General features: G+C 41.5%; 2 protein-coding genes across 6 annotated transcripts in view; one reads left to right on the plus strand and one right to left on the minus strand.

Annotated features, from left to right (window-relative positions):
* TRIP10 (thyroid hormone receptor interactor 10) overlaps positions 1-8,282 on the plus strand; it is an 87,942-nt gene extending 79,660 nt beyond the window's left edge. For all 4 annotated transcript variants that reach the window (XM_083357142.1, XM_083357145.1, XM_083357143.1 and 1 more), the window contains 5 exons: positions 1,347-1,456; positions 4,471-4,603; positions 5,515-5,636; positions 6,695-6,825; positions 8,047-8,282. In XM_083357142.1, the coding sequence (XP_083213268.1) occupies positions 1,347-1,456; positions 4,471-4,603; positions 5,515-5,636; positions 6,695-6,825; positions 8,047-8,198 (648 nt within the window). In that variant the 3' untranslated portion in view covers positions 8,199-8,282. The remainder of the gene's footprint in view (positions 1-1,346; positions 1,457-4,470; positions 4,604-5,514; positions 5,637-6,694; positions 6,826-8,046) is intronic.
* A 2,598-nt stretch (positions 8,283-10,880) lies between these two features.
* Positions 10,881-24,541, minus strand: part of SH2D3A (SH2 domain containing 3A) — a 34,343-nt gene continuing 20,682 nt past the window's right edge. For both annotated transcript variants that reach the window (XM_083357141.1, XM_083357140.1), the window contains exons 5-10: positions 19,056-19,618; positions 17,625-17,740; positions 15,500-15,671; positions 15,069-15,180; positions 13,122-13,313; positions 10,881-11,115 (exon numbers count right to left, since the gene is read on the minus strand). In XM_083357141.1, coding sequence (XP_083213267.1) covers positions 10,964-11,115; positions 13,122-13,313; positions 15,069-15,180; positions 15,500-15,671; positions 17,625-17,740; positions 19,056-19,618 — 1,307 coding nt within the window. In that variant the 3' untranslated portion in view covers positions 10,881-10,963. The remainder of the gene's footprint in view (positions 11,116-13,121; positions 13,314-15,068; positions 15,181-15,499; positions 15,672-17,624; positions 17,741-19,055; positions 19,619-24,541) is intronic.

The raw sequence follows: 24,541 nt of genomic DNA on the forward strand, positions 1-24,541 counted from the left end.
GAGAGACATAGATGCCATAAAAGCAGAAGAACAGATATGGGGCAAGAATTTGGGAAAATTTATGCAACTGAGCAAAGTCATTGTCTCTACGTGAGGAAGGCAAAAATCCTCTGCCTTAATACTGTCAAATGAATTTGAAGTAGATTATCATTTAAAAGCAACCAATATGATCAATCAAGTTATCTATATAGTAGTTCTTTAAGGAAGTCATAAGGAACATGTTATTGAAAAATACCAAACGACTTGAATCTAGTCAGCCTCAGTGCACAGCGCACAGTGCACATTTTCATGGTAAATATGATTCAGAGGAGGTGGCTAAATCTCCAGTGTTGAATGGTTGCAGCACATCCAGCTAAGAATCATTGTCTACTCATAAGCAATTACTGGCTAAGTCTGCACACTGGTTTTCAGTGTAGAGTCCTGTACAGCATTGTTCCAGATTACATGAAATAACACATTATCTGAGGGTCTTCTCCTTGCCCCAAGCTAAATGCTCTGGGTCTCTTGAAGGTGTGTCCTCCTGAACTAAAGACCCTAAATGTTGGATGACTTTTGAAAATACCTTAAAATTGCAGCTTTTTCAGCAGGTTTTTGGTTGTTTAATTCACTTTCAATGTTTTTGGGTTTAATTTGAAGTTTAACTCTTGAAGTTTAACTTCTTATTGTAAAAAAATCCTTGATAGTCAGTGGTATAAATAATTAAATATCAGTAAGGAGAATGTAAAGAATAAGTCACAATCATTTTTGGTTCACATACCACGAGGATGGATTCCTTCATTGTACTAAGCCGCAATGTAGCTTCTTTAGTTTTGATGAACTGTGATGTGATGTGTGAGCTCACTCACTGGGGCCTCCTTATTTTGCCAATGGATCAATCAATCACCTGTCCTCAACATAGATCTCCCAGCTACTTTTAATTCCATTGGAGAACTAAATACCATAATCAACAGGTTTATTATATGTATCGGTGAAATAAAGTCACAAATAGTTTTATACTAACCTTCTGCACCGTTGTATCAGCATTTCAGCTGTATCCCTAGCCTTTGAAATTCTGGATCTTGAAACCCCAAAACATTGTGGGGAAGGGGATGGTTCAATGTCTAAAAGCCTTATTTATTTGAAGATGGTTCCCAACTGTATAATCAAAGCTAAACATCCACCATATGGTTCAACAGGATTCTGGGGCTATAGGGAATCATTGCTTACAGCCTGTTAGTCACCTGTCTTGACTCTTGGCAATGGAAGATGATGTTTCTCAGGTAGAGCACTTAGATACAGCCTATGGTTTTGCAGACAGAGGAGAAGCATCTGGGGGAAAAATGATATGTGTCTTTTCCTACTGTCAGACTGTGATCACAGAAGATTTTAGCCATCTTCCTCCAGAGCAAAGGAGAAAAAAACTACAACAGAAGATTGAAGAAAGAAGCCGAGAGTTGCAAAAAGAGCTGGATCAAAGGTCAGAGTAAGAGCATTCTGTTACTTGTCCTTCCTGTGATCCAGGCAGATCACAAAGAGAAGAAACTTATCTTTTTCCAAATGAAAAAAATTCTGAGATTTCAGAAAATTGGCTCTTTCAAGCTCCGTGATTAATATTGATTTGAATATCCCTGGCATTCGACACGTTCTAGCTACCCAGCCTTCCTTCACTGAAGGAAAATGTATCACTTTGGTCCTTTCCTATTCGAAGATTTTGCAGTTTGCTTAACAATAAAGACCTTTTTAGCAATTAGTCTTGCCTAACATAAAGCAGGAGTCAGTGATGTGGAAGGTGCACACACATTTGTGTTATTAATTCGCTTCTGGGCTGGGCCAGTTCCAGGGGTGCAAAGCATTTGCAGCTGTTTTGAGTCTCAGCAAAGCCTCCCCTACAATACTCCTGCCGCCTCTCTCCCTTCCTGCTCCTGCCTCCTGCACACCATCCAAAAGTCTCCTGCCTGCTAGAACTCTGTCAGCCTCCTGGAGTGCATCTACTCCATTTGTGGCTGAGCTGGCAACAGCAAATGTTCCATGAGATCAAGCAGGCAGGGGAAGAGGAGGAGATGAGGACAGCTGAGTGACAAGGACAGTGGCTGCTGCACCATCTGAAAGGGAGGAAAAAACCACTCGGCTCGCTCTGAGAGCTGATCTTCACTGTGAGATGTACAAGATGTGCATTCTGCTTCTGCCTGCCTCCTTGGTCGTGCTTTCTGCAACTCAGGACTGGGAGCATCTCCTTTCCCAGGGTCTTTTGTAGGTTAAGTTGGACTTAACTTTGTAGGAGACTTCAAGACTAGGAGGCCAAGATCTGCGATCCAATCCAACAAAGAGATACCCAAATCTCTAACTTGTCTTGAGTTTTTGCCACTAAACCCCAGTAAAAACCAAAACAGCCCATGTGGTGGAGGTGGGTAGGAAGGGCAAGAAGGTTAGATGTGCATGTTTGAGAGAAAAGTATGAATGTCGGGATAAGGGTGGAACAGAGAATCAAAGTTATATATGCCAGAGAAAAGTATGCTACTTCTTTAAAAGTAAATGTCAAGGGAGAGGTGCTATATATCATTTGGCCCAGAATCCCACAAGTAATATTTGCTGCAAATGGCACTCTTGTCAGCTTCTCCAACAATACTTTTCTTCGGGCAAAACAACCAAAGACTAGAAAGGATGACCTTTCTGGAGTTCAGCCACAATGTAAAAGGTTTTGCAGGACAGCAGAAAAAGGTCTAGTCGGTGCCAAGAAAAAAATACAACTATTCTACTTAGTATATTAAGTGTTATGGTATAGGTTGGGTCAGGTTGAGTCCTTAACATAGATTATTCCTTACATGACTTGACCACCAGGAGGGGCTGTACGGCCAGTTTCATCCTTAAAATTCAGTGTACTTTGAGCTAAGAAATCTCTATTTTCATTTTGGTAGTGTTCTCCTTTCTTAAGATTACTTTCTTGCAAATTTAATGGCTCTTCTAATCCTGTGTCTATCCTCCGTTTGGGTGATGTAGAGCAGGGGTGTCAAACTGCCGGCCCGCAGGCCGGACACATCATCCAGAAGCCACGCCTACCCCATTGCCAGCAATGGCAAAACCGTCCCGATACGTTGTGTGACGTCACGTGATGTCACGAGTTTGACATGTTTGACGTAGAGTCAATATCCAGCTAGGCCATCATGGTCCAACTGGCCAGACTGAACCCCCTCTTCCCCCATTAGGAGTAAGAAGGGTGTTAACAAAGGCAACCGTAGCAGGCTGGACATTCCCCTCTTTACATCACACATACATTCCATTATTTGCCCATTTCCTAGGGGAAAGAGAGAAGTAGCAAAGAGTAAGAGTTTAGTATGTATTTTTCAGAAATCCATCTGCACTGTTAATTTGAGTGTTGCAATGGACCTCTGCCCTGATTTATAAATTCATGCTTAATTGTGCCATGGCTTTTTACCATTTGTACACTGTTTAACATGTTATTGTCCTATTAGGACAATATTTTCAGGGTTTTCTTTTATTAATTTATTCCCCAAAGTTTATAAGTTGCTGAAAATCATAACAGTAAACCCAATAAATAGTAACTACTTAAAATAATAAATCAAACCATTGTTTTGAGGAGCAAATTTGATTTCTGTCTTAGAGGATTCCATTTTCCAAAACAGCCTCAGGGGAGGAGCAGGCTGTCCAGCGAAAGAGAGCTGTTTTCTGAGAAACTCCCAAGTCCCAGCTCCCCAGTTTTTTTTTCAGGGTGGGCACCCAGAATATCCTCTCCCTAATTAAACCATGTAGGTACCCCAGATAGTAACCCAGCGAGGGTTTCATAGGTAAGTACCAGATTACCTATGAATTGAGACTGAACACCTGGCAACTTGTGCAAATCTGAAAGAACAGATGCTGTTATGCTAAGCTAATTAATTTGGATCAGCAAGCAAGCCACTGCTCCAGCTGCAGCTTCTGAGTTTAAAGGGCACTTTTCTGTCCCACTATAGTCGTAGATAATTTACTAATTCTAGGATGTTCTGTTAATTCATAAACAAAATGAACTGCTGATTATCACTGCAATTATTTTCACATACACAGCATTTATTGTAATTGTTGTGCTTTGTAATTTTACACATTTAATTTTGCCAGCTGGTACAGCTTTTAACATTTAGGATAACTCGTAATGAAACTGAAGAAATGTACTGAAGTTTACAAAACCTCGATCAATATGCTTGAAGTACTGAAAGTTTTTTGAATGGTAGAAACAGTCAGCTACCTTTATAGGAAAAATATATATCTTTTGGCCTATGGGTGGGGTCGGGGAGTTGGACAGACCATATCTGGTGGGGTTGGGCAAATCAAACTAACAAGGCAATTAGCAATATTTAATTAACTGTTTATTAATACTAATTGTATTAACTAAGGTTTGCTTTGTTCCAAATATATCTTGAGTTTTGATTGCCCTTTCTTTTGCATCTACATTGCAGTAACTTCTCTCAGTAACCATGTTTGCTCCCTTCCTTGTTTCAGGGATGCCTTAAATAAGATGAAGGATGTTTACCAAAAGACACCACAGATGGGAGACCCCAACAGCTTGGAGCCAAAGATCTCAGAGACACTAAGCAACATTGAAAGGTTGCGTCTAGAGATTCAGAAATGTGAAGTAAGGACTTAGAAGGGGGAGGCCATACATCTGATTACATTCAGAATAATTGTTCATTTCACTAACTTTTGGAAATACATTTCAAGGGCAACTTTTAGAAGGTTTCTGAGAGCATGCCCAAGATTTTGGAAAGTTGCATGTGTTCCGAAATTGCTGCTGCATTGCAAGTAACCTTGTTGAACAGGACAGTAGTTAACATTGAATCATGGACTGAGCAAAGGGGGTGGGGGCAGAAGCAGAAGTTTGACTGGCCTGCTGAGTCATAGTTAATCAAAGGTTTTGAACTGGGCGGGTTCCAGAGGAGAATGGGGTCAAGCCCTTATTAAGGAGGTAGAGCTTCTATGGTGATGACACTTTGGTCATTCTGCACAGGTCAGAGGGGCCTCTCAGTCAGATACAATGATTTCTCTTGAGAAACTGCTTGAAGTTTGCCAGTTACCAGGAGCCAGTGCTGGATTTTAGCTCTAGACTTCTTAGCTCACAGGGGCTTCGTGTGCCTGGTCAGAGCAGTAATTAAAGCTTCTCAAGTGCCAAGGACTCTGCCATTTGTTTGCAGGAGATTTGCAGAAGGGAACTTTCCAGTAGGTTGTGCTCAGCGGTGACCATGAAGAGCTTTGTACCCTTTTCAATTTTCTCTCCCGAGTGCTCCTTATAAGTCCATGTTGCCCTGGATGGCGCTTGGCAAAGCCTGCTCAGAACAAGGATGATGTAAACCTGGGGAGAGTCTTTAAGCCTCCTTTGAAGCATCATAAAGCAGGCTTGGCAATCGATTAGCTAAGGTTCTGCCTTTTGGAGTTACATTAGCAGAGCCATGTTCACATGGTTTTGGCCCCATTGCTGGCAAAAAGCCCAGGAGACAAACCCTCTGCTGGGAGGCCATAATCCATGCCCATGTTTTGGCCTCTCTATAGGCTTGGCTGACAGATGCCGAGAGCAGGATGCTGAGCAACCGCCCTGACACGGTTACCCGCTATAACCGCCACTTGGATCCTGCCAGCGCCCTAAACAACAACTGCTCCCATGAAAAAGACAGGTGAGAGCAAGCAAAGAAGAACTACCACCACCAGGCATTAGAGCTCTTTGAGGTTCTGGGCATCTTTCCTAAGGTTTGCACTTTGCACTCCACGTTTTTTATCTATGAAAACAGTTACAGTAGTCCTTGTTTAGCAACCACAATAGGGAACAGCAACTTGGCTGTTATGCAAAATGGTCAACAAAGTGAGACTCATATGACCATAACATAACGATTTTATTTCGTGTTTCCTATGCTTTAAACAACCAGAAGGATACACCCTCAAATAATTAGGAAGAGAATTGATATTTGCATTTGGGATTACAAGAAAGCAGGCACACAGTGGAGAATACACATGTAAAGGAATGTGTTTTGTAGCTATGTGCACTCTTAGTATAGGAGGCAAACAAAAGCCTCTAGGGTGAAACTGCTTATGATCCTGTCAGTTTCAGGCAGCAGTTACCAGCCTTCTTGGGTTCTAATCCACTCACTCACCCACCCCCAATAATTAAGTCAGAGAGCTCAGCTTGTTAACTTAGGGATGTGGTGTGTTGGGGAGAAAGATAGCTCAGGAAAAGATTGCTTGTTTAGACAATCTTTCAGCTCTGCGATGGGGCAGAAAAAAAAGAGGTCAGCTACACGGGACCAGTATTAATAGTGTAATGACAGGCACCTGACTAGGAGAGAGACACTGCAGAGATTGTAAATGTGGGCATCAACATTGCAGGAGCAAACACAGTGTGTTGCTAAACAAGACTACCTGTAGTGTAAAATGTCTTTGATGAGCCTGCACATAAAACAACCCCCAAGGTAGCATATCCATTACCAGGAGACGGCATAAAATATTGCTGAACCGAAGTTGGCTTGTTCTTTTAATACTCCCTAGAGTGCATATATTCACTCCTGATATCAAGAAAAAGAATGAGAGATTGAGTCCCATCAGGAAGCCAGCTGAAGCTTTCTCACAAGAAGTAATATTTTATGTTCACTATGGTGACATCAGATTAGCTTTTGCCCACATCACCCCCTCTGACTTGTAATGTAACATAAATACCCAATACTTGGTTTTCTCCTTCTAGCCCTGACACTACTCATTCTAACGAGAGCCAGGAAACAGTCAACCAACCCATTTATACAGAGTTTGATGAGGACTTTGAAGAGGAATTGGCATCACCCATCGGAACCTGTGTGGCCATATATCAGTTTGAAGGTAGGGGCAAGCTTCTCCAGTTGCTGTGTTCATGTAGAATAGCTGAGTGCAGAAGCAAACATGTAACCTTTCTATTTGGCTAGCTTGGAGGGCTGCCTTGTGATATACACAGTAGAATGGGAGTATTATTCTTCACTCCTGCAGTTTTGCTTTTCTTAGGGAAGGAGTTTAGATATGTCACTTTTAGGCTTTTAGTCTCTGCCTCCCCCCCCCCCCATGTGATTGGTTCTGTACCAAAAATAGAATTTGAAATCTGCAGTTCCAATTACTTATACAAAATAATTTGGCATTACTTTAATTATGTTTAGACACTGCTTGAGTCCAACTGACTGAGCAGAAATGCTTTTTAAAAAGAAAAAAAATGGGTTTTTAAAACCCAACCTTTCACCTGAGATGTGAGGTAACCATTCTGGCTGACATTCTTAGCCATGTACTTATCTCACTTTTATGGGAGTTTAATGATAAGCAGGTTTCTGTTCAGAAGAGCAATCACAACTGACTTGTCCAAGCTTCAGCATGAAATAGCCCAAAGCCATAGTCTTGCCCAGACTATTTTTAATTGCACTGTTTTTACCAGAAAGGATTGGGAAAATGCTTTTCAAAATACTAATAATGAAAGCTTGCATCCTCAGAAGGCACAATTAGATTGGGGGTGGGTTTGGTGTGTGTGTGTGAATATTCCTTTTTCTCCAAAGAGCAATTGCTTTCTCCTAGTCTTAAGAACAGTGCTATGGAGGGAGCAGCCACTAAAATGTGTCTCTTGTTCCACTCTTGGGCCATAAAGGTTACAACAGCAAGGCCACAAAAGCAAGTGTTAAGTCTGTCTTAATGAACAAAACAGGGTGCAGTGTTCATTTGATTTTCCCCTGCATCCTCTGTAAATGTATTTTTCCCATCCATTACAATAAACAGCTCAGTAAACTGCCAACTGCTGGGAAACAAATTTTTCTTTTTCTTTTTTTTCTTTTTTGAGTGAAAAATTATCGATGCCTGAAATTTTGAATTAGACAAAAAGCTCTGCTTACTCTTTGAAGGGCTATGTAACTCTTTAGTGTGGTTCACATCCTGCTTTAAAGCCCTGGCACATCGTTCACCCACCCACCCACCCTCAATTATGCCCTGGCAACTGCTGCACACAGTGATAGTTTGAACAGTTTTGCCTCCCAGATATTCTTGGCTTCAGCTAATCGATCCCCTTGCTCATTTGTTTGCTTTCCAAAGGTTCCAGTGAGGGCACCATCTCCATGCAGGAAGGTGAAGAGCTCAACTTGATGGAGGAAGACAAAGGGGATGGGTGGACACGTGTACGGAGGTGTAGTAAAGGGGGTGAGGGTTACGTCCCTACCTCCTATTTGCGACTGAATGTGAACTGAGTAGGGGACTGATAGCCAAGTTCCCAGAGCTGCACCGACATCAATGTCTGAATGGAAGAAGGGCGGAGTTTCAGTTGCCTGGAAACAGCTCCATGATTTTTGCTTTGGGTGAGATGGTAAAAGAAGGAATTTGCACCAAATCACTACTGCAAGACAAGAACTGACTAGCAGAATAACAAAACGTTGACTGTAGCCAGCTGAAAGCAAGGCCTCGGATGGGAGTACAAGAGGGAGTTGACTTCCAGCTAGTAATTGCTCCTCCTTTCCTCCATTATCTTCGTGCCAGACTTACAAAATATTCCATAGGAAATACCCTTCAGCCAAAGTAGATAAAAACGTGCAATTTTGCACAGGAAGATTCCCGAATTTGTGGCTCTGGACCGTGGTAGTTGCCCCATCAGATGAAATGTGGCTGCAATAGGGTGAAGAGCTGGCTGTCCCTCCTCTTTGCCAGGTTGATCAGAGCAAAGGGCTCTCTCCACAGAAAGATTTCTGCTTTTATGCTGCGTTCAGTTCAAACCTCATTCAGTTCAAACCTTGAGGGGATTGTAGGTCCTTGAGGACTGGGGGGGAGTGGGGAGTGTCCATATTCAAGGATCAGACTGGGTTGGATTAGAAGCCTGGAATGTGTATCCTTAAGATTGCTGCTATGCCTGTTGTTTGACTAGAAGCAGAGAGGGGGGGTGAGGCTAGTTGCTGGGCATCCCAGTCACTCCCAGGGCTTCTTCAATTAAGATGCCAGTGTCACCATAGCCTTCTTGTCTGAGGGCAGGCCGAAGACCACACCAGCGCCAGACCAACATCTATATTGTTTCCTTGAAATGCACTTTATAGTTTTCTTGGATTTGATTACCCTGGCTCCTTTCAGCCATTAAAAAGTGCCTGTGCCAGAGTCTTTGGGTTTGCTTCCCCCTTGGGAATACATGAGAAGCAAAAGCAGGTGGCTCTGGCCTCTTCCTCTGCCGTTTCTGTTTGTTTTAAAGGAGATCCTAATGTATTCTCAGTTGTTTTATACAATGACCAATTTATATTATCATTCAGTTTGACGTGTTCACATAATCTGTAACGTAGCCTCAGATCTCGTCCTCCAGCCTTGGAAGGGCCAAAACATGCCCCTCCCTTCTCTCTTGAGATGCAGAATGTATTTCTGGGTGCCTTTTACACTTTATGTAAATAGTAGGGAGAAAATTGAGGGATACCTGTGCCGCAGTTGCCTTTTTTGTCACTCTGGCCTCCAAGCGTGGACTTTTACATCTGCAGCATTTACGTCACTGTTTGGGAGCTAAAGGGTGATCCTCTACCTTTCTAGTTGTACACAGTTCACCACTCCGCAAATGAGAGCTGGAGGAAAAGGCAGGGGGCAAACTCCACAGGGAGCCCAAGGCAGCCAACAGGTCCTACTTGCTGCTGCCTATCCATAGAACAGCACAAAGTGGAGGCAGAGTGTGGGAGGTGAAAGAGAAAACAGGTTTGTTGTCTGACACTGGACCTGCACTATTGTTAGATCAGTTGTGTGTGGGGGGGGGAATATTTCCCCCACCTCCACTTGTGCTTATCCAGGCAGTGCTTCTGTGCAAATGTTATTTGTAGATCTGGAGAGAGGCCTGAGTACTGTCCACTTGGATGGGGGGGGGGATGCCTTACTATGGAAGTAGCTGCTAGCATCTGCTGGTCAAATAAAAAACTAAAAACTGCACCGCATCAGACCAAAGACTCATCTAACCTTGTAGTCTCTTCCCATGGAGGCCAAGTAAGTGATCCACAACAGTAGCAATACTTTTCTGTTATGTTCCTCACCAAAAAAAGACGTGATGTGGTTAAGCCACGGGTAACCTCATGATTCTTCAGTAAAGTTATCCAAGTTGATGGCCACCTCTGGATCATGGGAGAAAGCAGGATTCCACTGTGAATCCTGTTCTTGAAGTCTTTCCTTTGTCATTCCTAATTCTGCAGTGACTGACTTTGGGTGCTGGGATAAACCTTTTATGAACCTCCACTGGTATTATATTAAAAAGGATCAATATAAGTTTTCTCCCTGCTTGAGCTTCTCTCAAGGTCTTGTATAGATAAGGGACAAAGCCGTTCTTAAGACAACCTCTGTCAATAAAAGTACTTTTTCTCAAGTACTGTTCAAGTTGAAGAAAAAAATTCTAGAAAGACCTATGCAAGTTTCTTTCCATGTAATACATGACATACATTAAAAAGGAAGAAATATCCACTGCGGAATTCAGCTCTGCATCATGGAATGATAACTATAAAAACAGGGAAGGTATTCCAACTGAGGAAGGTTGCTTTTTTATTATTTTATTATTTTTATTATTTTATCCTTGGACTCTTCTTATCCTTGGTATAAATGCATTTAAACTTTTGGGTGCAGATAACAATCTTAGAACCAATGCTGTGAAATTTCTAAATTGGGCAAGAATACGCAGAGAGCAAAAGTTATTTTCATAGCACATAGTGATTAAAAACCATCCACTGCTTTCTTTATTGTAGGCTAGCTCTTTTGCATAGGTTAAAAAAGTTTCCAGATTGTTTCTTTCCATAGCCCTGGCCCTGTTGAACTAGAAGGAATGTCTACCACAAAGAAGTTCCTCCTGCTCATTCATTCCTTGGAAGACTTTCAAGTTTCAGCTCAGTCAACATCTAATCCTGGCACTAGGTGACCCTCCTCTCCTACTGCTTACTAATCATCTTTGCCACCCTTGCCTTGCATTCCAGCTTCCTGGCAGCCGGGGGTGGGGGGTGGGGAAACTCCTATGAGTTCACTCTAGTTTCTGAGAAAGCACAGTCAAGATCCGTTCAAATTTCTTGTAACGTTCGTCCTGTTCCACCTGTGCTCCTTTACTGCCCCAAAATAACCGAAGGGAGAACTCCGTCTGAAACACTTCCAGGAGTTCTGGAGTGCCCTGGAATCCTGAATGGAGAAAAGAATGTAAAAAGGAAACATGAGCTGAATTCTGTAACGTCAATCAGTACTTCACAGAATGCCCATCCTAATATTAGCTAACTGTTTTCTTATGATGTATCACTTACCAGTGGGAAATGAAAGGAGCTACTAAGCCACACATACTAGATTCAGAACAAGACTGAACTCGTAAGAAGGCCAGAACAAAAAGGATTAGTATGACCAATGAGGGTAAAGGCAGTCCTTGTTTTGTGACAATTGAGCCCAGAATTTTGGTCATAGAATTTTTGTTGTGGTTGTAAGTCGAGTCAATACGTGACCGGACTTGATTTTATGACAGTAATTAAATGGGTCACCATGATAGTTAAGTGAATCATGGGGCTGTTAAGTGAATCATGGGTTGTAAATCCAAATCCAGCTTATCTGTTAAGCAAGCCAGTTGCCAAGCACCTGAAATGCAATCACATGACTGTGGAGGTAGCGGGGGCAGTTGTATCTTTGAGGAGAGACTATAAGTAACTTTTCAGGTCCTTTGTAATTGCCAACGGTCATTAAGTGACCAGTCGTAAATTGAGAACTACCAGAATTCCTTGCTTCAGAATAATATAAGGCCATCATACCAAGGCTGCGTTTAAACACCCAGATAAGCTATAAAATGACTGCTTAATTTAGAGATTAGGAATGTAGTACCCACAGATACCTTGCCACTAGAAACCTCATTTTTAATAATAAAGCAACTGCAAAATTAAAATAGACCATTTTATGAGATTCCAACCAAGAGATGAAGGATCTATGTTCTCATTTTGAGTTTTTGGCTTTTTAAAAGTTTAAATCTGGCCAGTCATAAATCCTAGTTTATGGCTTGCTATGTCATGGGACTGCCATAATGGTGCACTATTTTAAGGTGGCACAAACTCATAGAAAGCCTTGGCTTACACTAGTTTTGCTTAGCAAAGGTTGAAAAGTGAGTCAGAAAGGGGTGCAGTATTCAGATATGATCTAAGCAAAGGTGCTTCCCTTCTGGAGTGAGCACCGTTGCCACACCTGTCTGTGGCATTTGTACTGCAGCTGTTCAGGCTCAAGAAAACATGTCCAAGTTAAGGAGGTGGTGACGATGTAACTGTGTCACCACCTGAACCCAATTGGGTATTTTCCTCAGCCACGCCACTATCCTCCAAACCAGGAAAAGGCGTGGCTCCTTTAAGGAGCAGCCAGCTGGTACAATAAGAATGCCCACTTTGGATCTGACTGCTGCACATTTCTGATAAATCATTAACAGATACGGCATGCCAAGCATTTTACTTTCTTAAGACTGTAGTGGAATTTGCAACTTCGGCAGCACAGCTGGGAAAGTACAAAGAGAGAGAGAGTGCCTAAGGCAATCCCACTGGATATCATCCACAGCGTTCCCAGCCAAAGTTCTTTGGAGTGTATAAGGGGCAAAACTTTCCTTGAGGCACCCATCCACTGGCTAATCACCAACCCTACCTAGTGTGGTAGGATCAGGATAGAATTAAAACACATTTTGAGCCACTCAAAGCAAGAGCGGAAGTCCAGCTGCTACAAGTCGTGCTTACCAAAAATTGCTGCTCCTTTTAGAGCTGGTGTACTGCACAGGGTAACTAAGACTAGCTGTTAATAAACCATTGCTGAGTCATATTTCCATCACCAAAATAGCTGCAAAGTTCAGATGGGTGGATTTTTCATTGGTTAGAAACTTATCCTGACTTATTTAGCAGCTCAAGGCAGAATGCATAAGGGTCCTCTTGGTTTTCTCCCCACAACAACCTTGCAAGATAGACTGGGCTGAGAGGATGGCCCAAACTCACTCAGTGAGCTACTGCAGCTGACAATGGCCTTAGGCCCTAGAGCCTGGGTATTCCAGTGCGGTGACGGCTTTCTTCTAGGCTGCTGCCATTCTTCCACACGTATTCCATGGCTCACTAGCCAATCTGAACTGAGCTAACCAAGGTACACAGAGAAGGCCCAGCTGTCACTGCCAAGAGCATCCCTACCTTGAAGTTTGGCCTCAGCCCTGATGCGATAAGCGCCAGTGTTGGTGGCAACAAAGCGAGCTGCTTCTAGCGTCCGCAGGAGGACATCACACGTCTCCTCATTGTCATCCCACAGTTGCTCTCCTTCCATAAGACTGAGAAGAGGCAGGATATGAGGAATTGCTACCTCCTTTGGGGAGAAGACAGAATTCCCTGTAGGCCACAGAGAACAGCCTTTTAGATCACAGATGGAATTACAGGTAGTCCTTATTTAACAGCTGTTCCCAATTACAGCAGTAATGTATCCCACAGTTATTGTTTTTACAAATAACTCCAGGCACCGAATGTAACTGACACACCTTCCTCCTCTTATTTTCCCCATGACCTTTGCAGTCTGTAAAGCAAAGGAAGGCTGAAGTAAAATCAAACACAGTTTTTGTTTCACTTAACAACCATTTTGGTTAACACTAAGTTGTCAGTCCCAATTGTGGTCACTAAATGAAGACTATCAAGATTTTAGGGGAAAACCTGTAAGCTGAGAAACTGATTTAATTCAGTTTAAGACTTATCAAGATTTTAGGGGGAAACCTGTAAGCTGAGAAACTGATTTAATTCAGTTTAAGGCATATTTTTTATTATTGATTAGTTAATAATCAAATTTACATAGCCGCCCATCTTACCAAAGGAGACCCTGGGTGGCTTGGACATTTTCCAAAGGTTGTCCCTCTATTTATTAAGATGCTAATCCCTATAGAGAAGTCTGACTGCAACAGAATTCACCAACTTTTTGCTATGGTACTTAACTAGATTGGAGTCAAAAAGTTTGGAAAACAATCCTGCTCAGAGGAGTGCATTCATATACATCAGTTCATGATGGGCAGCCTTTCAAATGCTGGTCCATTGCATGAGGGCATCCTAATCAAACGGCAGTTACATTTAAACAGCAAGGACGGACATTCAGGCTAGACATCAGGAGGAACGTCCTGACTGCCAGCTGTCAGCCAGAAGAACAAACTGTCACATGAAGTGGTAAGTTCTCCTTCACTCTAGAGGTCTAGATAATTATCTATGAGAGATATCTAGTAAATTCTACTCTGAGGATTGCTTGGACTCTACAGTCTCTTCCAAATCTTTCACTCTGCACCCCGATAACAAGGAATTTCAGTAATAGGAGCATATAAAAACCAGCACAATTATTTACCTTAAAACAACAATCTGCCCACTCTGGAACAAGTGTATATGACTGTCTAGATACACTAGAACTATCCTGACTTCCCATTTTTGTGGCAAATTCACAACAAGAACTCAAACTGCCCAGAGTTGCCTCTAAACAAAGTAGGCGGCACATAAATTAATAATAAAATAAAATAAACCCTCCCTAAGTTGCAGTTTGGAGCTATCTCTGAGGCAATAAACTTACATTTCTGTTGGAGGCCTTTTATAAGAGTGACTGCAACATTAAAAAAGATCAAACTTTGAATGATGTAATAAATATCTCCTCTAAAAGACAGAAAGTCCCAAAGCAGGACTCAAGAGTCCAAGAAGAAAAAACACCACACCCTTAATTCCAGCTCTGCTCATATTATTTTTTGTTTTAAATTTTCTAGAATGGGAATGGATGCATGCCACTTCAAATGAATGCAAAAAGGGGTACAACTATTTTAAAAGTTTCAGTGAATATTTAATATATTCATTAAGTTGCTCATAAAAAAGTTTAACAGTCTAAATGAGTGTTTCCAATACTACATGGAAGCTCCGAAGATTATGTCTGCATGGTGATATACCATGGAGCAGTTGAAATCTAAACTGACTTCCTAAATCTCAGCCCTAAATAAAATTGTGGCCATGGTGCACAAGATGGTGCTTGAAAAGGTTGCTGACTCCCGAGCTGCACATGAAAATAGAGCAATGCACCAGAAGTTATAGTTGTAATGACTGGACTTGGCCAGAATGATTGCAAGGCCCTACCTTCAGCCCTGTTCAGATTCCCCAAGAGAGGCTTGAGCTCCTTCTCAAAGACGATGGCGCTTGCGGTGTGGCTCTGGCGCAGATGCTTCCATGTTTGCTCCAGCCGGGTGATCTGCAGATTCAAAAACGGGAGAGAAGTATAAATAGAGCTGCCTGCACAGCCTTTGGGGTTCAGAATGGAATGACTGGCTTGGCCAAGTGCTTAATGAAGAAAGAGATATAAATATTTACACTTCAGAGTGGTAGATTAAATGCATTCCATCCGTTCTAACAGCAACATGTGGACTGAAACCAGAGCTAGCTTTGTTAGGTGAGCTACTTCTGATCAAGTATCTAAACTCAAACTACACTTTTTTATCTTCTTTGTGCAAGAACACAAGGCTAGCCTAGGCTTTGGCTTTCCTCCCACAAGCCCACTGCCACCCCCTCACCTGTGGTAGCTGAAGAGCTTTCATCACGGCAGAAAGGGCAAAGAGGTCCCCAACTGGCCTCCACAGCTCCACAGCTAGCTGGATGACCTTGTGCAGGGTGGCAGCCCGTTCAGCCACTGATCCAGTACAGCCCAGGATGTCCACAGCAATGCCCAGAGCTATAAGATGGTGCCTGAGGATGGAAAAAGAAAACACAAGAAATGGTGGTGTTGGTGCTGCAGCAGCTCTCAAATACATTCACTGCCATCTGGGAAGTGTCTCGCTCAAAAACAATAACAGGATTCCTACTTGCTCTTTTACTGGCAGACCAGAAGCCAGGAGGTGGCCCAGACCAGTTTTTTCACATCAAGCTGACATGCAAGATCCATCTGAACTGGAGGACTGTCTTCTGCCCCAGAATAATGCACTAGTTGGGTCTTTCTTTGTATACAGTGTTAAATGGATTTGATTGGGAAAAGATGTTTATCAAGCACTCCTAATTCCAGCAATTACGTTTTCAAATTGGGCCTTGGAAGGACTAGCTAGCCTTCACTTTCAGAATGAGACAGACAGACCAAATGACCAACCTTGTCATTTTTTACTGTGGGTACAATGGCACACATTAATTATGAAATTTAGTTGCTTGCTGTTATACACATACATAACACACATTAAAACATACGTATAGACCTACACCCTTAAATATAATTAACATATAAATATTAATCACTGTCCATCTTGAATATATAATGGAAGGAGGAAGCTTTAGATTTCACAAGGTTAATACTAAGAATGATCCCCTACTGGGCACCTGCAAGCTAGGGAGTGGCTGAAGGGGATAGCTGAGTCATTTGCATCTCCCTCATTTTGCTCATGTCTAAAAGAGGTTTTTATTTGCCAGCTTCAGGCTGATCTACGTACTATGCAGGGAATGTGGCCAGAGGGGGAGAAGGGCCACCAAAGCACAGTCAGCAGTCAACTATGAAGTGGCCTCCTGAGAATGAATGGACCTTTGTCTTCAGGAAATTATTCTCTGCTCTCCCAGAAAGTCATTCATTTTTAATTTATTTTTATTTTTTTAATTTTCTATCACTAAATAGAAAACTGATTTCTCAACCATTAAATCTTCAGAAGACTCACAATGTGTTTGTAACTAGGCTCTAATCTTTTGTAATACAAAAATTAAAAACAGTGACAGTAAGTTAATTAAAATAAAACCAAAACAATTAAAGTAAGCAATAATAAAATTACAGGTAGTGCTCAACTTACAATCATTTGTTTAGTGACCGTTCAAAATTACAATGCCCTGATAAAAGTAACTTACAACTGGTACTTGGATTTATAACTATTGCAACATCTCCAGTCACACGATCAAAATTCGGGTGCTAGGCAATTGGTATATATTTACAGTTGCTTGATCCTGGGGTCATGTGATCACCATTTCCAACCTTCCCAGCCAGCTTCTAACAAGCAAAGTCAATGGAGGAAGCGGAATTCACTTAACAATCCTATAATTCACATAACAACTGCAGTGATTCACTTAACAGCCTACCAAAAAGGTCGTAAAATCGGGCATGACTCATTTAAGAACCACCTGATTTAGCAATAAAATTCGGGTCTCAATTTTGATCATAAGTTGAGGGGTTTTATTCCGGTAGTTGTAGCCAACTTTAGGGGGCAGTGCTCATCTCTACACCTTTAGGCTATTGAGCCAGCACTGTCTGAAGCTGCTTCCACAGGCATGTGGCCAGCGTGACATCATATCATAGCACAGAATGTGCGGTGAAACATGGAGCGCTGTTACCATCAAACTGGTACCTATTTATCAACTTGTGTTTACATGCTTTTCAAATAGCTCGGTTGGCAGGAGCTGAGGCAAGTGAGAGGATATCATTCCATCACCTGGTGGTAAGACTTGAACCGCCAGAGCCACAAACCTTCTCCAGCATCTTTCAAGCCACTGAGCCATTGCACCTCTCCATAAGTTGAGATTGCAATTACATATTTATCCTTAGTGAATTGGCACCTACAATACATCCTCAAGAGACAAGCAAGCAAGTTCTGGAGAACACACACAGATACGTACACACCATTTCACAACTTCTTCTCTGGCGCCTGCCAGACACCACAGAACTTTAGTCAGTACCTTTCCAGCATGTCCTTCCGAAACTGATGCCCTTGAGGCAGGGTAATAAGCTCCAGACCCGAGCTCACCCCCATGGCCCGCTGCTGCTCTTTAGATACACCAGTGATCCTCAACGCCTGTAGAAGAGATATAGCGTATTTCACAAGATGTTAGCATTTAAGCCAACAGTTGTTTCTTCCATCATCTCCATTTCACCCGTGAGGGGAATTTTTCTTCTGGGCTAAATCAATTACACTTTCTACGACAGCAGGTCATTTTAGCTAGAGAGCCAAAGGGCTCAGGGGGTCAGCTGAGATAGAAATCCCCAAATCCCCGTCATATTGTTTTCAACGTGCCAAAACCAGGCAGCAGGGGAGGAGGAAATATTTGAGAAAATTACTTTTATTTAACTATTCCAAGCTGGAAAGGTCTGTAACTCAATTCTTATTTTAATGCTCAAAAATGGAGAAAGGCTACACAGTAAAAGCTACTTTTTTAAACAGAAAAGGAATTTGTTTTCTATGCTTACTATGCTCCTACACGGTACTGTTCTCATCATTATCTCCATTAAATTTCAACTAAATATACTCTGATGATTTCTTTTCAAATCTTTTCCTGCAAGGTTCCCTGTTTTAAATTAGATTTACTTTTCTAGCTGAATCTGGAAGAACTAAACACAAATTACAACTAAATAAGGATACTAAAGAGACTAGAGTGAAACTATAGATTAAAAACTGTCTGCTCAATTTTAAAAAAAAGTGTATCTCATCTTAGCTCTGAGGATCGCTTGCATTGACATCACTATTATTATTTAGAGCAGGGGGTTGCACTAAAAGCCCTCCAGGTTCCCTTCCAATTCTATTATTGCTGCTCATAGAATAGATTTCTGGTCATTCAGGCCTGCAACTTACCATCTCTTTCATTTATTAAGGTTTTGCCAACCAGGATGAGGAAAGCTCAAAGATGCTTTTAGAATCCCAATTCAATGTGGGAAATAAGCAAGTTCTGGAATGGGAGTGATATCAATCTTTCATAGCAAAGCACAGTTTATATCTTGGCTTATATGAACCACAAAACAACTCCTGAACAATGGAAAAGGAGCCCCATGACTATTCTGCATCAGCCCATGAGCATTCATAAAACTAGGAGATGGTAATAAGTCTAAATTCACTTAACAAAAGGACCAGGTTGCATCAGACACTATCTCATGCTCAGAATTCCCAACCCAAATGCCTTAGAGTTAGCTTTCTAACATGAGAAAAGGAATCTCTCCCATAACAATCAAGCAGATCAGACGGCTGAGACCACAGTTCAAGTCCTGGCTTAGGTCAAAATACACTTGTACAAAACCAATCATCTGTTAAATATGAATTAATGTAACCCACCATAAAGGAGGCAACTGAGGGTCACTAAAATAATATTATATAAAAAATTGTCTCCTGTGGCCCTCACCTGACAATCCATTTTTAAAATATGAAGGGCTGTTGTGTGGCAATCATGGGTAGCAAAAATGTCCTTGAGGTGCTTGAGTGTGCCGGAGTCCAGGGGCTTGTTGTTAGGGGTCAAAAGCAACGAGTTAAAGTGCTGAAGCTGGAAGGAGGAAGTAGTCTCTAGCAGCGGGCGCTCAAACCCTGGTTCCACTTCCATCTCCTCTGACTGGGGAGAAGGAAAAGGAGCCTGAACAGAATCCAGGAACCCAAAGGCAGTCTCTGTAATGTGAGCCCGGCCACGCCATCTCTCTTCAGTCCGCAAGCGCTCCACGTGGCTTCGGGGCCCCTGAGGAACCTTAGGAATCAGTTCACAGTAGTCACTCATCAGCATGGAAGGGACCCTCAGAGGCTTTGGGGGAGCTTTGGAATGAAGCCGTCCTTCTGAACCACTCAGTCCCAAACCTTCCAGCAGATGAGGTGCTGAGGCACTTGGCCGTAAGACAGGGTCACTGCCTGTGCGAAAGGCAGGAGACAGAGGAGGGGGCTGGGTTCGGTCCTGGTCTCCAGGTGATGTTTCTGGGTTTCCTGTGGACAGAAGAATGGTTTTGGGTGCAGACGGATTACAGTTAGATAATTCCTTTCGATTGGCACACAAATATTCCCTGCCTCAAGTGTACTTCTGTCTGAATATCTTTATTATATTGAATTTCTATTAAATCAAATGCTGGGAATTTCATTGTTAAAGCAAGATGTTATCATGTTATGGTGCCAGATATAATATATGGAACATTTCAGATGTACCCGCTAATCTTTAAAATGTATGTGTAGTCAATCTCATCAACTAAATGAAGATGGTGCAGATTTTCATTTAAAAATAAGGATCAATTGGGGGGCGGAGCCAACTGTCAGAGCGGGCGGCTGTGTGAACGGAGCTCTCTCCTCGCACAACCTCTCACCCAGTGTTCGCGGGGGCTTTTCGGAGCTTCAGGAGGTCCTGTAGGGACATCCGAAGTTGCAGGCAGCCCGGAGAACCTTCATGAGCGGCAGTTCGTGTTGAAGATCCGGAGAAAGTCTGATGCGAGCGAACCGGGGAGAAGGAGGCCAGTAATGGCCGACATGAAGATCTGACAGAGGGACGGAGCTAGCACGTAAGCAGCGGGACAACGGTAGAGCGGAGCTGACGGAGAGTGTATCCGAATATTAAATAGGAAGCGCTTGTGAAAGAGGTACTGGTTCGAAGTGGGAGCCTCACGGAGAGGGAATAAGCGGCGATAGAAGTCTTGAGGGAGGCGTTTGGCAAAAACAGCAAGGGAAAGAAAGCCGAAGACTATATGACTGTATTCTAGCTGGAGAAAAGCTACAACAGGTCAAAGTCTGAGCTTTGGAGCCTTAGAGACTGAACTCTGGATTGTCGGGCGTGGAAAGCGATCAGCTTGGTCTAGTCTGGTCTATCCTGGTAAATTTTGAATTTGTGAACTTTTGAAACTTTTGAAATTCTACTCTACTTGTCACGGGCGGCCATTTGATATAGCAATTTAGTAACTGGAGGTTTGTTTAGTGGGACACCTACTGGTCTTTGACAGCAGAGGAAGACGGAAAAGGTGCCAATTTCTGCGCCGGAAACGGGGGGGGGGGGGGAAAAAGAAGAAGAACGTGACTTTGATTATATTCATACTATAGAATTCTATTATATAAATTGCTTAGTTGGTAATAAGTATCTGGTGGTAACTGTTTTATATATCTTTTGTCATAGAGTTAAAAGGTTTATATAAGACTCAGGGTATTATACATTGATAAAACGCTGTTATAATTGGGGAAACATGACAAGTATCTCGGGAGCAACTAAGCCTAGCGCTGGCAAAAAGGCAGCAGCACAGGGACAGGGGATGGCCTCAAGTCCCTCCAATCAGAAATCTATAGAGGATATGCTGCAAAGGGAAAGATCTAACTCGAATTCCTTTAAAGATTTACATGCCCTTTTGCAAAACCTACACGAGGCAATGGCCAAAAACCACGAGGAGATGAAGAGAGAAATAGGCCAAATAAGAAACGACACTGGTGAATTAAAGGGGAAAATCCAAGCGATAGATGATAAATTTGAAGGGATTCAACAGCAATTAGTCAAAAATGAACAAAGACTTCAAGATATGGAAGCTAGAATGGAAAAAGAGGAAAAGAGAGTAGATGATTTAAATGAAACACTCCTTCAGGCTAATAAGGAATTAGAAACAACAGTCATTTTTCTGGAAGCAGAAAAGGCTGCTCATTATCTACGCTTCCAGAACGTTCAAGAAAAAAGAGGGGAAGATCTGTTGGTCATGATGGCAGAACTGATGGCAAAGGCACTCGGTGTAGGGAAGGAGGAAATGCTGGCGGAAATTGATGAAACATACAGGGTCCAAACTAATTATGCGAGAAGGCACAACCTCCCAAAAGAAGTACATGTAAGGTTAGTTAAAAAATCAATTCGGGATGAGCTTCTGCATAGATCTAGAGAGGAACCATTAGAATTTCGGGGCCAACCAATCACCATCCTTAAACAGATACCTAAAAGGATGAGGGATTTGAGACGCGGCTATCAATTCTTAACATCCAAACTAATAAGAGAAAATGTAAACTTTAGATGGCTAACTCCAGAGGGTATTCTTGTTACGTGGCAGGATAGAAGGCATAGACTGGACACGATAGAGAAGGCAGAAGATTTTTACAAACGCCACTTCCATAGCCAAGAGGAAGTAGATTTAGAAGATCAAGATGGAAGGGAGGTAAGAGAAAGAGATACAATACATGTGGCAATGGATGGGAAGATCTTAGCTACAGAGGATAGAAGGAACAAATCCGGTGAGTTAACAGAGAAACATGGAACTAGAGACAAGGAAGAGAGAGAGCCCCGAATCACGAGATCCACAAAAACCAGAAATAAGTAAGATGAAGGGAGGTGAGTGTAGTATTATGTCTGTGAATATTAATGGATTGAATTCGCCAGTGAAAAGGCGGAAATTTTTTAATAGGCTTATTCACCAACAATTGGATATCGTGGCAATACAAGAAGTCCATATAAAGGAACAACAAAAATATTTGTTAGTACAACCAAGAATAGGGAACCTATTCGTTTCCTTAGACCGACACAAGAAAAAGAGAGGAGTGGCACTATATGTAAACCCAAAATTGACTGCAAAACAAATTTATAACGATAAAGAGGGTAGAATACTGATAGTCGAGGTTATAATAAATCACAGGAAGGTCATGATGGTAGAGATATATGCCCCAAACCATAACCAAGAACAATTTTTCAAAACACTTCACAATAAGATATGTAGCATTGATTATGAGGAGATTTGTTTAATAGGAGATTTTAATGCTATCCTAGATATAAATTTGGATTATATGGGAAAGACGCTTAGGAAAAAGAAGAGAAGAACTCTACCGAGATCTTTTCTTAACTTGGCTGAGGAACTAAATATCCAAGATGTCTGGAGGGAAAGAAATCGTAAGGCTAGACAATATACATATTACTCCAACCGACATAACTCATGGTCTAGAATAGACATGGTATGGATGACGAAAGAAATTAGTTCAGAAATAGACGAGGTACATATAGCGACAGGTACTTGGGCAGATCACAATCCTATTAAACTTATCTGGAAAGGTTCCAAAAAAATACCCAGATGGACGCTTCAAAGAGCAATTTTAAAAGAAGACGAACTCAAATCTAAGATGGAGAGAGAACTAAGTTTTTTCTTTAAGGAAAATAAAGCTATAGACACCTCAGTACAAAACAATTGGGATACAGCTAAGGCAATGATGAGAGGGGTAGCGAGGGCATATATGGTATATAAAAATAAGGGGAAAAGACAACAACGGGAAAGATTAGAAGAGGAATATAAGAGCTTAGAAGTTACACTCCAACAAGATCCACAAAAAGAGAATATCAAGCAATCTATGGATCTGATTAAACACAAACTTAACATTCTAGACAAAGAGAAATTGGCACAACAATTGAGAAACACGAAACAAAATTTTTTTGAAAATGCAAATAAACCGGGCCGGTGGCTCGCATACAAATTGGGAAAACAAAAGGGGAAAAACTGGATTCACGAACTACGAGATGAGGAAGGGAGAATATTCCACCAGGAGGAAAAAAAAAAATTATAGCCCAGGAATTTTATGAACGTTTATACAAAGAAGATAGCCAGGCAAGTGTGGAGAAAATGGAGGAATATTTTCAAAGAGCCAAACTACCTAAGGTCACAGAAGATACCAGAAATATGTTAAACGAGGAAATTCGACTATCTGAGGTGATAAAAGCTATTAATGCACAAAAGAATAATAAAGCATCGGGACCCGACGGTCTTCCATCAGAGATTTATAAAGAATTACAAAATATCCTAGCTCAACCCCTAGTGGAGGTATTTAACGCAGTATTAGAAGGCGCAAGGACGCCTAAATCTTGGCTAGAGGCAAACATAACCCTTATTCCGAAAGATAACACAGACCATACATTAATCCAAAATTACAGACCCATATCACTTCTTAACTCGGACTACAAGATATTTACATCAATTATAGCGGAACGATTGAAACGATTTCTGAATGATTTCATACACGCAGATCAAAATGGTTTTCTCGCTAAGAGACACACTAAGCACAACATTAGAATAATATTAGATACATTGGAGTACTATGAATTACATAGCGAACAACAGATGGCATTACTTTTCTTAGACGCCCAAAAGGCATTTGACAATGTTAAATGGTCTTTTTTGTGCCAACAGCTTAGCTTTATGAATATGGGAGAAAAGTTTATAAATATAATTAGGGCAATTTATGACAATCAGGAAGCAAAAATAATTATTAATGGGGAAGCATCTAGCAAGTTTCAAATTCAAAAGGGAACACGGCAAGGCTGCCCCTTATCACCGTTGCTGTTTATATTGACTCTTGAAGTATTAACGAGAACTATAAGAAACGACCCAAAGATAAAAGGATTAACCATTAAAAAGGAAACCTTTAAATTGCAAGCTTTCGCGGACGATCTAGTTTTTATTATGGAGGATCCATGTCAGACGGGACCAAAGCTATTGGAAGAATTATCTAAATATGGTGAGGTTGCCGGACTGCGAATAAATAGAAATAAGACCAAGATGATTGTTAAAAATATGACCAATAAACAAAAAGGTAATCTGGCCGAAATCACGGATATAGAAATAGTCAAGAAAATAAAATATTTAGGGATTAACATTACGGCTAGATGCACTTCACTCAAAAAGGATAATTATGATAGTGTAGTGAATCAAATAAAAGGTGACCTGGAAAGATGGGGAAACCTAAAACTCTCATTATTGGGAAGAATCGCTGTCATTAAGATGAATATTCTGCCTAAAATCCTGTTTTTGTTTCAGAATATCCCAATTCAACTCGACTCTAAATTTTTTCGAAATTTGGATAAATTATCACTAAATTTTATTTGGCAGGGGAAAAAACCAAGAATTAAATTGAAATATTTAC

This window comes from Vipera ursinii (genome assembly GCF_947247035.1).
Source record: "Vipera ursinii genome assembly, chromosome: 2".
Taxonomy (NCBI): domain Eukaryota; kingdom Metazoa; phylum Chordata; class Lepidosauria; order Squamata; family Viperidae; genus Vipera; species Vipera ursinii.